The sequence below is a fragment of the Meleagris gallopavo genome, chromosome 10 (assembly GCF_905368555.1).
Source record: "Meleagris gallopavo chromosome 10, MGAL_WU_HG_1.1, whole genome shotgun sequence".
In the NCBI taxonomy this organism is placed as follows: domain Eukaryota; kingdom Metazoa; phylum Chordata; class Aves; order Galliformes; family Phasianidae; genus Meleagris; species Meleagris gallopavo.
The window spans coordinates 19,082,870-19,098,495 of NC_139413.1; the positions used below are offsets into that span (position 1 = coordinate 19,082,870).

The 15,626-nt window shown below is 52.4% G+C and overlaps 2 protein-coding genes across 4 annotated transcripts; one reads left to right on the forward strand and one right to left on the reverse strand.

Moving 5' to 3' along the window:
• Nucleotides 1-544: 544 nt before the first annotated feature.
• On the forward strand, nucleotides 545-7,675 carry TMEM125 (transmembrane protein 125). Of its 2 annotated transcripts, none has more exons than XM_010716220.4 (3): nucleotides 545-869; nucleotides 1,718-1,839; nucleotides 4,556-7,675. In XM_010716220.4, exon 3 carries the CDS (start codon nucleotides 4,855-4,857, stop codon nucleotides 5,515-5,517), a length of 663 nt encoding a protein of 220 aa, XP_010714522.2. In that variant the 5' UTR covers nucleotides 545-869; nucleotides 1,718-1,839; nucleotides 4,556-4,854; the 3' UTR covers nucleotides 5,518-7,675. The 2 variants fall into 2 exon arrangements, with proteins under 2 accessions (XP_010714522.2, XP_010714523.2); XM_010716221.4 differs by having other exon boundaries at nucleotides 1,718-1,835.
• Nucleotides 7,676-10,384: 2,709 nt separating this feature from the next.
• C10H1orf210 (chromosome 10 C1orf210 homolog) lies at nucleotides 10,385-13,237 on the reverse strand. 2 transcript variants are annotated; one of them, XM_010716226.4, is made up of 5 exons: nucleotides 13,093-13,237; nucleotides 12,886-12,989; nucleotides 12,077-12,584; nucleotides 11,301-11,447; nucleotides 10,385-11,146 (listed from the first exon to the last, which is right to left on the reverse strand). In XM_010716226.4, exons 1-5 carry the CDS (start codon nucleotides 13,139-13,141, stop codon nucleotides 10,782-10,784), a joined length of 1,173 nt encoding a protein of 390 aa, XP_010714528.1. In that variant the 5' UTR covers nucleotides 13,142-13,237; the 3' UTR covers nucleotides 10,385-10,781. The 2 variants fall into 2 exon arrangements, with proteins under 2 accessions (XP_010714528.1, XP_085088036.1); XM_085231910.1 differs by lacking the exon at nucleotides 11,301-11,447.
• Between the last annotated feature and the right edge of the window lie 2,389 nt (nucleotides 13,238-15,626).

The window sequence follows — 15,626 nt, forward strand, 5'->3', positions numbered from 1 at the left end:
GCATTGCCATCCTGAAAGCTGAATGAGCTTTTTGCTTGGATGATGTATTTGATAGCTGGCCCACCAAAAGGATGGGTTTTTCAAGGTACAGATGAAGTCATTGTTCAAGAGCATTTGCATGAGGATATCCATTACATTCCATTTGCTGTTTCAAGCTTAAGACACCAAGCATTGGATAGACTACATTTCATAAGATTCAAGATTTTACTCAGACAAATTTCTGAAACTGTCACACTAACTGGTATCTATTGTGTTAACATATCCTAAGCTTCTTATGTTATGGTCTGCTAAAAAAATAACAAGTGACAATAACTGAGCCCTTTCCATTATTCAGGCAAGGGATGCTGTTCAGAACCATTTGCTTCTTTCTACATCTCCCAAGAGATCTTCTGGCCAAACAATACCAAATACTTACTAAGTCATATCTTACCTATTGCTACCAAAGCGGCTGCAGACTTCCTCACTTGCCTCTTGGAGCTTCTCCCCATCCCTTTGCTTGCAACTGGGAGGAAATGAGCCACTCTGCAGGAGCAGGGCACAGCGGAATGGTGCTCAGGGAGGCGGGAGGAAGGAGCTGTGCCTCTGGAGCCTGGCCAGGCCAGCAGCAGGTTTGCTGAGCCACCTCCCTGCTGGGGAATGCACCTGCTGAGCCAGGAGTGAGGGCTCACAGCCTGTCGCAGGTGCTGACGCTGGCGCCACACCAGGAAGGGACAGGCAGGAGCACCTGTGTCTTGGCAGGTGCCAAAGGAAGGGAAGGGATTTTCCCCTTGAGGTCCCTTTGCTAGCTTGATCCAGCAGAAGAGAAGCTTGAAAACATCAGTGCTGCCAAGCAGGAGAGAGGAGCGCTGCGGGCAACATGTCAGCTGCAGGTGAGTGAGCCTGGCTTACTCAGAAGGACCCTGCTCTGGAGTGCTATGTGGGAAGGGAAGCAGAGGCTGTCAGTAAATCTGGGGGCTGTTTTGCAAGTGCTTCCAAACAGATCTGCCTTCTGCCTCCACAATACCTCCTCTTGGCACTCAGGCACAGAGCTCCTTGCCCACTGAGATCTCCCAGACCTCCCTTGGCAAAGAGGAATCGAGACAGCTCTGAGGGATTGGAATGCCAGGTCCTGTTACCTATGTGGAGAGGAGGGGGAGTGTGAATCTTTATAACAGAATATCATAAAGCTCGATTTCTGTTATCACAAGCTCTCCACTACCCTCATCTCTAGAGTCCCCAGACTTGGAGAAGGAAAGGGCTGGTATGCCATCACCTCTGGCCTTCCCAAGGCTTCAGTGATGGTGGGTGGGATGCTTGTTTCTGGGAAAGCACAATCTGATGTCCATTGTTCCGAGAACACAGATAGGGCTTTAAGCATTCTGAGCTTCCGCTTGGTGTATTGGCTGTAACTTGGACATAAAACAACATACATGAGCTTCTTTCTCTTGGACTCTACACGGAATTGGAAAAATTGCATGAAAAAAAAAAAAAAGAAAATATGAAATATGTATGCTTCTGGTTTCTGTGCAGTGGGGAGAGGGGTAACATGAGGCACAGAGCAGGAGATGGTCCATCCCTAACTGTTTGTGGCCAGAGCTGCCAAAAAGAAAATTAAACCATGATGAACAGGAGAAATGGGGGGAGGGGATCGTTTGTGTCTGTTTGAGATGTGAGGCTCTGTTGGCTCTCACCTAGATCATAAAGTGAATCTCTGTATGTATTACTGTTCATTTTATAGAGAAGTTTGCCAGACTTCTTCCATCTCTGTGATGCTCATCCACACAGCTGAAGCAAACACTTCCCAAAGCTGGAAGCACTGCAGAAGCCAGTCCCACTACCAGGCTTCCCTGAATGCTGTGGGTGAGCAATATCTCATGGGATACGCTAGGCTCTGGGGGAGGAGGGAAGTCAAGAATATTTCAACAGCTGAGCTGTGTGTGACTCTGAAACGAATGTGTTAATTTACAGTCCGTGATCATCTGCCAGATATCAGTCAGACATATAAAGTCTATAAGCAAATAAATAAGTGCTCACATTGTTCCCCATGGTTGGAAAGGCGTGTCTCACAACTGCAGCCAGGAGTGGTCAGAAACCTGTTGATGACAACTCTCAATTCCAGTTGAACATTGCCAGAGTAGGAAAAATAAAAGGAAAGACATTCACATTTCCTAACGTTTTGTTTTTTTCCTGAGTACCCAGTGTTTTCCTGTTCTTTCTCCACCTGCCAGAAAGCAGTGGGGAATGAAATAGTCTGTGAGGTTTTTTTTCCGGAATGTGGCTTACAATCAGAAAGCAGCGTACAGTTGGGCTGATCCTCTCCTTTTTTCCTTGCATGCGAAGAAACACATCAGCAAAATCACTGTGGGATCTAGTCTGATCCCTGCCCCAGATCTTCAGCCACCTGGTCTGGCTTTGAAATGTCCTCTGCCTTAAGCAGGCAGTTCACAAGGTCTCATCTCACCTAAATTGTTCCATGATTCCATGTGTATAAACAACGTTATTGAGAAGTCAAACCCTCATAGTTTTGAGAAGCCCGAGCAATTGCAGATGATCATAGAGCAAAAGAATATATTCCCAGGACATATTCAGCCAAATGCTAGGAAACACAGAGGCACATTTCACCTCTCCAAATCATTCTTTCATTATAGCTTAATGTAATAGTAAAAAATAAGCAACATATTTTATTCTGAAGTCAGGTGCTCTGACAAGTCTATCTATCCTGAGCAAACAAAAATCAAAATGGTTAAATTCCAAAAAGCAACGTGAGAATACAGTTCTGTAGCTTGATTTTTTTTGGTGGTGTTTTCCCTCATTGCGGTTTCTGCAGCTGCGTGGGTTTTATTGCTTGCCTCACAGCCCCGTTGTATGCACAACTTCAGCCAAGCAGCAGAAGGCCGCAGACTTTGCACTTCTTCAAGCCTTCTGTTCCCTTAGTCCAAAATCTTGATCTAATCTACCGACCTGCTATCTACTGAACTCACCCGCTCTCTGGTGAGGATAAGATAAGGCACCCCTGCGCCTGGAGAAGGAAAGGCAGGAGGAAGTTGTGCTGAGCTGTGCACTGGGGAAGTGCTGCGGGGCTCGTTGTCCCCTCACCCCTCTTTGCAAGTGACCCACAGCAGTGTGAGACATCTCTGTGAAAGCAAACTGGGTGCCAGCGGGCACAGAGCAGCGTGCTCAGCCAACACAGCCCGTGTCCCTCTGGGCCCAGCCTGCCCCTGCTGAGTGGCTACGCAGGGAAATGGTGACACAGCCAGGCCCAGGCCTGCAGGCCGGCAGTGCCAGGGACTTCCTGCACACGTGGCAGCAGCTGGCAGAGGGCCCCAGCCGCGTCCATAGTGACCTCACACTGCAGCACTGCTGCGGGCAGTGAGTCAGGAGGGGTGGCCTGACACTGTCAGGCGGCGGCAGGCCCGGGCACTCCGCCATTGTGCTCCCTCTGCCCCACCCTGCAGAAGTTCATCCCTGCTGAAGTGGCAGGGGGTGATGTGGTCTCAGAAGGGTGTCTGGGAGCTGCGGGAGAAAAGGTCCCTGATCTGTGCCACGTGCGGAGGTCCCAGATATTCTCCAACGATCCATAATGAGCCCAGGGTGCCTGCATTGTGTAAATGGGCTGTGGTAGACACGGGCCAGTGGTGTCCAAATGAGCCGTTTGGGGCAGGGCAGGTACAGGGCTGTCCTCTCAGTCAGGGTGACAGCTTTGGCACAGGGGATCTGGGCTTCTATGCTACTCTTCCTGGGAGGTGAGCAGGAAGCTGCTCAGGGTCTGTACCATATCTGTACACCCAGCTGTGTGCCCATGCCGGGGTGGGACATCATGTGGGAGAAATGCAAGTGGTTTCCAAATGTAGAAAACTGCACAGAGAAGCATTAATGGGAGGCAGAAAGAGAGTCAGGGTGCAGGGGAAGGGATGTGCCCCAGGAAGCAGGGCTCACTAGGAGCAGGAAGAGCAGGGAGGAGAGAAATGCAGTGCCAGGTCCTGGCTGCTTCTGGGGCTCTTTCCATGAAAGTGCTGAGACTACTAGAGGTATAACCATCCCATTTCTGCAATGAGATTCCTAATGAGGAGAGAAAGGGCTGAGCAAATGAACTGCAAGGGTTAAGCCTCAGGCTGGACCCCTCCACCTCCTACTGTCATTCTGGGCAGCAGAGCCAGTTGGTGACAAGAGGCTGATGCTGATGAGGGAGCATGTAAAGTGGGAGCTGTGAATGGGGCTTTATCCCAGAGGGGACTGGCCTTTGCTCCATCCTGCCCCGCTGCCAGCACCAGCTGCAAGCAGAGCTCCATGGGCAGCAGCGTGTCAGTAGCTTCAGTGCATGGCATGTGGGACTGGGGAGCTGGGGACTCACTCTGAGCAAAGGCTTGGTGAAAGGAATTGGAGCTGACTGACATCCCTTTGTGGCACAGGGAGGTCGTGGGGAAAGACAGGTGTGGCCCATGGGGCTTTGGAAAGGACATCAGGGGAGTCTGTGGGCCAGCCCTGAGGAATTGAGATCTGGGTTTTGGCAGGGGATTATTCAATGCAGGGGGGGCAGGGTCTTTGTTTAATGCTGTTTTCTCTTCTTGGCTTTCAGATGAAGCACGCAATAAAGGAAGGACGCAGCTTTGGATATTCCTGCATGGTGCTGTTCTGGGAATGCTCCGTCATATCCTGCAACACTGCTCAGGGTGTGGGCTTAGCCCCAGTGCATGGACTGTAGCTCTCCAGGTGACTCTGCCATGGAAGGGTGCACCACCAGGCTATAAGGAACAAGACAGAGGCATCCCCACTTGAGAAATGCAGCTGCCTTCGCAACCACCACTGCTGTGACCTTCCCTCTGCTGTGAGGGTCCGCATTCCTCTGTGCCACCATCTCCACACCAGCTGCCTGCCATGCCGGAGCTGGCAGACCTGAGCTCCCCCCGCACGCCTGCAGATGCTGACCATATCCAGAGGAACATCCTGGAGGAGCATGTGGAGCTCTGGTGGTTCCAGGACCCCAAGAAGTCTATCCTGTGCTATGGGATGGCTGTGGTATTGATCCTGGCTTGTGGGATTGGGGGCATCATCCTGCTTTACAGCACAAGCAGCCGCTCTGGGGAATGGCGGCTGGCAGTGGGCACCACACTGTGCCTCCTGGCCCTGCTGGTTCTGCTGAAGCAGCTGCTGAGCTCAGCAATCCAGGACATGAACTGCATCCGTAGCCGGCATCAGATAGAGCTCCTGAAGAGCGGGGGCTTCTCGGACTGCCTGGTGTTGCTGCTTAGTGCCCTGGTGCTGCTGGTCTGTGGGGTGGTGCTCACCATCCTCTCCACCACCACCATGCAGCTCAGCCCAGCGCGGCCACTGGCCAGTATGTTCACCAGTGGGGTGATCCTGCTGGCTGCTGGCAGCACTCTGCTGCTCTGCCTGCTGCTCTACTTGCTCTGCACCTCCTGCTGCCAGGCTGCTCCCCGTGGCTTGGAGACCGGCGAGATCCGAGTCTTCACCATCTCTGGCCGCCTCGCTGCCAACAGGCGGCTTCCTCCCACCTCCAGCATGGCCAACTTGATCTGACCCATGGCTGCTGCATCTGCACTGTGACAGCAATGCGTGAGGATCACTGGATACAGCCCTCAGCAGTCCTTGTGCCATCCTTTCCCAAAGGAAGGGCAGGAGTCGTGCCTCATGTTTTCTTCCAAGACAACTGGCATTTGCTGAACCTCAAGCTCACAGTGTAGTAGGGACCTTGGGTTGCCTCAACAGGTGTTGTGATCTAGAGCTTTACGAGCCTCATTTGCCTTTTATCTCAGCACATCCTCCTGCGGCAGCTGCTGCTCTGGTGACCATGTCCGCTGTCACAGAGCCAAGGTGAGCCCATCCCACACCTCGGGGAGTCCGGAGCCTGGTTCCTGCAATTCCCTGGGTCGTGCTTCTCCTGGCAGAAGGGGTTTCAATTTTCAGTGCTATAATCCCAGCCCAGCTCCTAAGAAATCTCCTGTGGGGGGATTTGAGGGAGAATCTGTGTCTGAAATGCCCTTTGTTTTTGTGATGCCAACGTCTTTCCCAATACTACTTCGCTGCAGCCTCACCATGGTCTGTGCCTTATCAAAGGGATGACCAGAGGGTGTTGGTGTCAGGGCCGTGGTGGACTGTCAGCTTTGTACGCTGTGCGGTGGGAGGGTCAATGATTGCACCAGTGCACAGCAGCCCTGCAAGCTATGGACAGAGAGGTGCCATTGCTGGGCTGTGCTGTTGGGATGCCCAAAGCCCAGAACTGGGGCTTTTCCAACCCCAGGTCCCCCAGCACAGACCCAATAGGAGTTGGCATGGCAGCTGTGCTGTGCAGCAGTGCTGCCATTCTGTCCCTTACCCAAAGCTCTGGTGCTGTGCCTCTATGAGGTACCTACCACTGAGTGCCTTTCCTAGAGGCAGGCTTACAGCTCACCCTCAGAAACCTCAGAAACCTTTCCTGAATTGAGGACAACTTACCTCTCAACATTTTCATTCCCTCCCTGGGCCCACAAACCATTTCACTGCTCCTGCACTTTCCATAGACACTGATCCTAACCTTCCTAGCCATGCTGTTCCACTGCAAACTTCTCTGCATCTTCCTATGTGCTCTCATCTCCCCCTGATCTGCGCTGCTCTGCTCCAACCACTATTTTTGCCCAATATTTTCCAAGTTACCCATGAGAATTTGGATCTCTAACAGAACAAGACTGAACTATTCTTTTTTGTGTGTGTGTCTGGTAGCAAATTTACTTTGAAGAGGACAATAGCTCATTCCCTTAGGAACACCATATGTCACTGCCCGTGTTACACCCGGGGCATCTGTGAGCCCCACCAGGTTCAGTTGGACAAGCTCCAGAGCTTACCATTCCTGATGCATTCAGATCACAAGGGCACGTCTTTATTCATCTGGTCTTGCCCTGCTGTCCTGGGGGACTTTCCCTCCCCCAGAAGCTTGGGATTATTTTCCCCAGAATATGGGAACATTGTGATGGTTTTTCTTTTCTGGATCTGTTATTTCTATATTTTCCTCTGTCACTTTCATATCATCTGTAGATCTTATTAAACTGCTGTTTCCTTCTCTCTGGATCACTTCCCTTAATCTGTCCAAAAATTAAGAGGGTGTCACTAAGCTCAGGTCTTTCTGTGCTAAATGCTCTGCATTTGTGCAGCAGAGAGCAGTCCTTTGCCATAGAGCTGCTCACCCCAAGGATGCTATGTGCAATACTGGGGGAAGAGCTGCAGCTGGTCAGAAGTTTTATGTAACCCATAGCTACTGCTCTGCACATCTGTGTGGGTGCACATGCAGTTACACCAAGATGCACCAGTTCTGCCCACCTTTGCAATTACTCCCAGCTTTCCCAACCTGCACACCCGCTGTTTTGCACATCTGGGCACCTCTGGCAGATGCATGCCTGTGCCCAGCTCGCAGCTCCGTGCTGCCTGCCTGCCAATGTGAATCCTTCCCTTCAAAGCCCCTTCAGAATGTGCACACGTGAACTCTGCCAGGAAAAGATGCTTGGTGACTATATCTCTGCCCAAGAAAGACACATGTGAGAACGGGCTGCCTCTGAGCAGGGAGGTTGGAGTGCCTGGCTGCCCTGATGGACGGGCTGCACTGACTCATCTCCTGCAGAAGCGTTACTGTTTTGTTCCTTTCTCATTTCCTGTGTTGTGCGTGGAAATACATAATAAAGTGTTGCAGAATTTGGCTGTGCCAAAAGATGGTGCTTCACTGTGGCCTTTCTTCCAAACAGGAGATCTCAGGGCTGTGCAGAGCTGACCTCTTAGAGCAGGAATCACAATAGCCGCAGTTTCAGTTCATCTGCCCTCACGGCAATGTCCCTACACACCCAACTGCATGTACTTATCTCCTGGTACATGATTCCATCCTCCTGATGCTCATGCATCTCCCTCTGCTTTAGGACCTAGCCACAGCTGGTCCCTCTTACGCTTTATGAACCTAAGATCTTACTGCCATGCCCCTATAAGGAGCTACAGGGAAGCACACAAAGCCACCCTGGCTGTAACAGTGCCAATCTGTTTGTTGACAGAGTAGCTGCTTTACCTGCGGTGGGGCTGAGCCCTGAGCCAGGTGGTAGCTGCTGGTAGCAAATTTACTTTGAAGAGGACAAGCCTGGAACCAGTCTGCCTGCATACCTGCTGCTGCTCACTTCCGGCTGTCTGAACTGCTGGCCTTCAGCCTTCGGCAGCTTCCAGGATGACCCTGGTATGAAGAGGCTCCTCCTTTCTGCTCTGCCCCTCTGGTGTCCCCAGCTCTGCAGTCCAGATGCATTTTTCCCATTTTCCCTGGCACAGACGAGCTGCCAGGGGCAGGCACCAGGGCTGCACAGCCCTGTGTCAGGAAAGCATCCACGCAGATCGGTTAAAGGGTAAACTGGGGACTTCCACATGGGGTCAAAGTAGACAAGCAACTCACCACTTGGTGAGTAAGTGAGATTCTGGGTAAAACAATCTGGGAAGTACTTGTATGTTTAATCTCCTCTGAGGCACTGATGAGATCAAAAGTAAAATATGTGTCCAGCAGGAGATCTAATGCTAAAAAGTGTATTGAATATCTCAGGAGCTAGCATCCAAGATGAAATGCATTTTTCCAGTCCTGTTCCTTCAGGAAGCATTTAAGCTTCCTCTTCTATCTGATCTGAAAGATGCTAGAAATTTCCAAAAATTGCAGCATTTTTTGCATCATATTTTCAGAGTGAAGGGCACAGACAGTAAGGGGCTCTTAAGATGAGCTCAGACGACAAAACATGGAGTAGTGACTGCAAAATTAAGCCAGGAAATGCTCAGTTTATAGATAAGGCATATAAGAGAGAGAACTGACTGACCATTGAAACAAGGCACCGAGTTTCCACCTCTTCATAGTTTCAGGCAACACGTTCCTTGCGTGAGAAATGCTCTAAGCTTCCCCTCTGCTTAGTGCCTGGAATGCCTGCTCCAGTAGTGCCCTTTGCTTTACATTCTCTGAGGTGTGTTGTTTGCTTTTGTATACACCGTGTTGCATAAACATCTTAGTAGGAAGAGAAGTAAAGGAAAAGACAATTTATTATGAAGCAGTCAGCAGTGGGGAGCCAGCCTCATGGCAGGGCTGCAGGAAGGCATTCCCCTGAGGAGCAGGGAGGAGGTTCCCAAACTTTTAGAGACAGTGAGAAGTGAGCTGTGACATCTCACCACAGAGATGACAGGAATGCAGCAATTAGAATAGTTGCAAAATGCTACGATGGTGGCTGTGCAATCAGTCCCGTGAGAGGTGGCAATTTCATGGCAGCACACGTGCCCACCTGCCACTGCAGACATTCTAGGTGCCTTTCTAGCACTTCTTGCTGCAAGAGAAGGGAAAACACAGGAGATAGCCAGCAGGAAAAAATGCTGGAGAAACATTAGCAGGAATCTTGCAGCAATGCACAAGCACGGGGTGTACTAGATCACATTACTGGTTTGTTTGCACAACAACAAAAGTTATGCTGCAAGTCTCTTCTCTCAAGACACAAAGAGCACAGCAACACCTGAGCAAACCAAGGCAGCATCCACATCTCATCCTGAGCATGGTCTGCAGCAGGGCCAAACTGTGGGACAGTGGCTCCAGGGAGGAAAGGTGACTGGAGGACAGGAGCAGTCACCAGAGGTGGAGGGAGAAGGTTTTCATAGTAGCTGCCTAGTCAAAGGTGCAGGCTATCACTGCCTGTGTACAGGAGCAGAAGCTGCCGCAGCCCTTCAGGCCTCCTCCTGAGGAGACTGGGTTCCTAAGCTCTCTGTGTTTTAACACAGCTGAAAGGAGCAGCAGAGCACAGGAAAGAGACTGTCCTGCCAGCAGACTGCTGTGGAGCTGCTTCCTGAGCACCCAGCCCTGGTGGCTCACATAGTACTGGAAGCAAACACTGCCAGCAGAGCCTTGCCACGCAAGGATAATTCACTCTTGCCATCCACAGTGCGTAAGGGGTGCTTTCAGCTCATCCAGGTTGTTCAGCATCACTTTACCTGTTTTATCACTCGATAAACTGATCAATTGCACGCCTTGTTGACAGCATCAGTGTGAACACCAAATGGCTGCTGCATGAGGAGTGAATGTGATGCCAGCAGAAAGAGGATCAGGACTGCCTTCTTGCCGGTAGCAAGTCACAGCAGAGGATGGGGAGCTTGAGGGTCCTGAAAGCACTGCTCTGTGGGACATCCCATGTCCAAGACAGGGCAGCCAGCCCTGCGGGGTCTTCCCCACAGGGGAGTCAGTGGGATAGAAGCTATACTGCCCCACATGTAGGACTGACACAGGAAATCCTTGCAGTGTAAGCAATAAAAGTTTGCTGACAAAAGGATCAGCCATCTGAGACAAATGTAGAGGTCAGGCTGCCACACACCACTGGCCAGATGTGCGGCCATGGGGAGAGCCCCAGCAAACCATCATAGACAGAAGCAGGGTTGAATCATGCTTTAATTGCTCCCAGAGTGACAACAGAGTGGGGACAGAACAGGGCCAGGTCCAGTGCCACAGGGCAGAGGGGCTGGTGCCCAAGTCCGCACAAGGAGCAGCGGGACAGAGAGAGGGGCAGACCCATCCCTAGGCATCTTGCCTTGCCCAGCTGCAATCAAGATCATCCTGTTCATCCTCAGTACCCAAGCAAGACTGGGAAAAAAGCAGCATATCTGGTGTCTGCAAGACAGTGCAGCTCTGCTGGTGTCACAGCAGGGCATAGGGACACCTTCACCCCACTCTTTCCCTCCTGCTCCCATCTGCATGGGGACAACAGCCAAGGGTAGGTGGAATTGGCAGGAAGGAGATGGGGGCATGGGGATGGGGAGGGACTGCAGTCTCATATGGAGATGTGTGACTCTCTCTCCTCTTCCTCTGGCAGCCGCTCACTGGGCTGAATGTAGTTGTCCTCGATGAAGCCGTCATCATCTTCAACATGCAGGCCAGTGATATTGGACACGGGGGGGTTCTCACTGTCACCCCAGCCTGAGGAGCCCCTGTCCCAGCCAGTGCCCTCCTCCAAGGGGCTGCCTCCAATCGAGCTGGTTTCAGGCAGCGGTCGGTGGCGGTAGCTGGTGAAGTTCTTGTGGCAGATCTTGCACTTGGCAACCAGAGCGACCAGGATGGAGATGCTGATGGCAGCCACCAGGAAGCCCACTAGGTAGGGCCAGCTCCTTCCTCCCTTCCCCGCAGATGGCGCGGTGGCTGCAGCAGAAGACAGGCCCATCAGGGCTGGGCTGTGGCACAGCAGGTGCTCCACCACAGCTGACCACGTGCATGCTTCACAATGCTACTCGTGGTGGGGAGGCCACCCCTTGGGGTGAACCGGAGGAAGGTAGCTCTCCCTGACCCAACTTACTGTTGTTGTTTGTAACTGTGGTCTGCTGTGCTGGGCTGACATCTCGAGGAAACCTCTGGCTTTTTTGGCAGCCCAGCTCCCAGGAGTCCAGAGTTGTAATGTCCTGTCCCTGCAGCTCCGAAGGTGATGCACAGGTGACATGCATGGCTGGGAAACAACAGGCTAAGGTGGGACAGGAGATCTTCACCTGTTCCCTCCCCAGCTTGGAGAAAGCATTCTCTGCTTGCTTTCAAGCACTTCCAGTGCTTCCCTCCAGCCTTGTCAGTCGTCAGCTCTGTGTAAGGCACTACTAGAGGAAAAAAATCTCTGACTATGGAACCCCCAATAAGAAGAGCTGTACGACCGTGTTACCACCATTAGCAGCTCTTCTTAACTAGGCCAATGGACATTGATAGAAACCCCATGGTCACAGGGCTTCTCTTGCCTGGGAGCCAAGCTCGGGGGGCTAAAACCTGATCCTGTTCATCAGGAGATGTTGAATGCTCGTGAAGATCTGTGCACTTGATGCAGATACGTGTATATGGATTTAGGAATGTTAATTTCCCAGAAAAGTGCCTGAAGTATAGATCTCTGAATATTTTCCTCCTGTCTGTCATACCCAGAAATCTTGGATGTTGTGTGTACCTGAAAATGAAGAACTGAGACATTATGTCTCAGTTTGCTGTCCCTCAGAAGGGAGGAGAGCAGTCGTAGGGCTGGAGCAGAAGGATCAAATTCTCTCTTCGAGGATCCCTCTCATCCCAAACCCTTCCTGACACCCGCCCCCCACCTCTCACCTTGCCTGCGCTTCAGCCACTGCTGCAAGGGATATGTGACACAGTCACAGACCCAGGGGTTTCCATCCAGCTGGACCCATGGGATGGCCTCCATCAGTTGCAACATCAAAGTGTCCACAGACATCAGTGCATTGTTCTGCAGGTTCAGGTGGAGAAGACTTCTCAGTGGCAGAAAGAACGGGACCTCCAGCTCTTGCAAACTGTTGTTTCTTAGAAGAAGTGTTTGCAAGTTTTCCAAGCCCCTGAAAGCATCTGTGTGGAGGTAGGTGATGCTGCAGTTGCTCAGGTCCAGCAGGCATAGTGCCCTGAGGTTGGAGAAGACGGCAGGGTGCAGTGTGAGCAGGGCGTTGTTAGAGAGGTTGAGGGAGCGCAAGGAAGGGAAACGCATCAAAAGTGTCCCGCGCTGTGGCATGACCAAGCTGTTGAAGGAGAGGTCTAAGCCGGTGATGTTTCTCGGAAGGGAGCTTGGAGCGTGCAGGAGGCTCTTCCCGCTGCAGTCAGCCCATCCCTGGGGAAAGAGCTGCTAAGACGGGCCCTTCACCTTCTGAGGGCGTCACTGTCACTCTGCTGCCAGTAACTGTGTCACCACATGTGTAAGCAGGGGCTCCCTGCAGTGACACAAACCTGGCACAGACCCCATTTTGGCTGGGACGTGCGCTGCTGCTCACAGGCAGCCGCGCCACTGCAGCCGAGCAACGCCTGGAGCCGGCAGCACACCAGCCCAGACAAGCCCCCGCCAGCCTCGCCGTGCTCCAGCAGTCATCGGGAACACCACCACCCGCACATCTGCCCCAAGCCCCTGTCCCTACCTGGTGGTCCAGGCCGCAGGGCCATCCCGCCGCCGCCGCCCCCCAGGTGCAGAGCAGGCCGCAGACACCCAGCAGGCCAGTGGGAGCCATTGAGCTCCAGGAAGCTGCGGGGCAGAAAAACAAGTTTGAGGGCGGGCGGTGCAGCCAGCCGTGCTGGTGAAGTGTGGCAGTGATGGGGATGGCCGTTCCTGGGCAGGCCATGGCTACCTTGATGCCCCACGGCGCCGCTCACCCAGGGCCAGCCTGGCGGCCACATTCTCTCCTGTGGCCGTGAGGCACGGATAGAGGCGGTGGTGTGGGTTACACATTAACCACCGCGCCCCTTGGCTGCTCCGGGGCTGGTGCAGAGCAGGAGGTGGACACGGAGGTGGCACCGTCTCCCCATGGCCCCAGTGCTGGCAGCAGCCTTTAACCTCCCTTGGAGGGCTCCCCTGGGGCTGCTGTGGACGGAGGACAGAGGAGGCCTCCAGGAAGGCAGTGCTGGCAGTGCTGCTGAGGCAGTCATAGGTGGACATGCAGGGTGTTTGCGTTTCCTATCAGGAAACGTATCAGCACACGATGGTTTCTGGCATGCGGTGCTTTGGATTAGAACGTGCGAATGGTAAAAAAAGGGGTATTTTTGTCACCAGGTTTTTTTTTGTTTTGTTTTGTTTTTTAAGTCTGCTATGATTCAGCAGAAAAATTCAGGGCTGTGAGTCCAGCAGAAATTCAGGTGCTCTGTGCATGCTGTGGTCTTTCCATGTTAGAGGTGTGGTGGGACAGCTGCACTGGTTCCTTGCCAAGAGATGCAGGGCCACTGCTGAATGTCCCCATGAAACCTCCTGGAGAAGTCTCCTTCCTGTCTCCAACTCAAGGGATCTGCACAAATAGAAATCTCCAGGAAAAAAAAAAATGCAAAGGAAGATGTTTCCCCATCCTTGGAGACATTCAAGGTCAGGCTGGACCAGGCTCTGAGCACCTGATGGAGCTATAGCTTTCCCTGTTCATTGCAGAGGAGTTGGACTAGATGGTCTTTAAGGGTTCCTTCCGATGCAAACGATTCTGTGATTCTATGATTCTATAGGTGTGGTTGGCTCTGGTTTCCTTTGTGGATCCCCAAGATCTGCCTAGTATGGGGAGCTGATAGTTAATGGATCCAGCTCCCCAACAGACCACAGGAATGCCCTGGTTCCCCTTCATGTAGCTAGTGGATATGTGCTTTGCTCTCCAAGAAGCGTGCTGCAAGGCCTGCTTTGCAGAGTGTCCCCACAAAGTGTGCTTGTTCCACATCAATAATCCCTTTATCACAATGATTCATCATGTTGGACAACATTTCACAAAGTGCATCACAGTCTATTGTTCTGCCTGCATGGCTGTGCTGCTGGTGACTGCAGCACACAGTGGCCATCTCAAACATGGGTAAGCACGAGGTGGCACAATAGCAATTATAGCCCTAAGCATGACTGACCTCTACCACCAGTAAACTATAGGAAGCAGCCATCTATTTATGTATTCACCTACCTATCCCCCTTCCTGCAGCTGTACTGAGCTCAATGATGAGTCTCTGACCTGAAGAGCTTGCAAACAAGCTTTGGATTGACAGGCATAGCAACACCAACTGCAGGAGGAATCAGCTGTTGTAACTAGCCCTTGTGTTCAAGTTGGGGCAGCCAAGGACACACGTTCATCATTTAAAGACGACCCTGCCCAGGGGTCTCCCAAAGACTGACTCTTACCTACACTCCCTACTGAGGGATGTGGTCAGTGGGCATGGTGGGGTGGGTTGAGGTTGGACTGGATGATCTAAGAAGTCCTTTCCAACCCAACAATTCTGTGTCTTTCTGGGTAAATGTAGGCAGCTGCACGCAGTGCCCATTTTTCAGGGTCTCTTTATCACTCAGGGAGCTGTGGTGGCAGCATATGGCAGGCAGGCGCTGGGGTGGCACAGCACAGTCCCTGTCTGCTGCCATCACTCTGCACCGCTTGGGCCCCCTACAGCCCCAGAGCGCACTGTAAATAGTCGGAAGCGATGAATGGATTTCCCCTTCCTCTCCATGTGTGCTTTAGATTTTTGGCCGGATACAGCATGGGCTTGGGACACACCAAAACATGGATCTTTCTCCCCGGCAGGCCAGGCTTTCACATGGGAACAGCTCAATATGCTGCTTGCAGAACAGTGTGTGGTCAAGTGGGTAAAGATTGCAGTGATTTCCTCAGCAATACCATGCATTTACCCCTGCCCTGCGCCTGCCTGAGCCCACCATGGCCTTACAAGGTCCCTTGGCATATGGTGCGGCTGCAGCCATGGCGAGGCCCCAAGCTTTCCCCTGGGTGTAGTCCAAGGACAGGCGGTTTCTGAAACAGGAAAGAGGGAGACAGGCTGGAAGGCGGTCAAGGAAAGCCAGACTTTCTGCTGCTTCCAGCTTCCTCCCAGTTGTGTTTACGGCCCTGCAGAGAAATCTTCCCCCCCAGCAGCTGCTGCCCTCCTGCCCAGGCTGTCCAGCTGCTTTCTGCTGTGAGGGCTCTGCTCAGCCACTGCCAAACTAACCCCCCTGTCTCATTTTGTGGCAGAGTGGCTGTGAGGTCCCCACTTTCCTGCCACTCAGCTCTGCTGGGACACGGATGGGGCTATGGATGCTGACACCCTGCTGGGGCATTCTGTACACACTGCACTACCATACCGGCATGTGGAAGTGCGAGGGAAAGCAGCAGGGCAAGGATCAGCAGTAGGACTTCGCTACACTTGGTCACCTCTCCGAGGT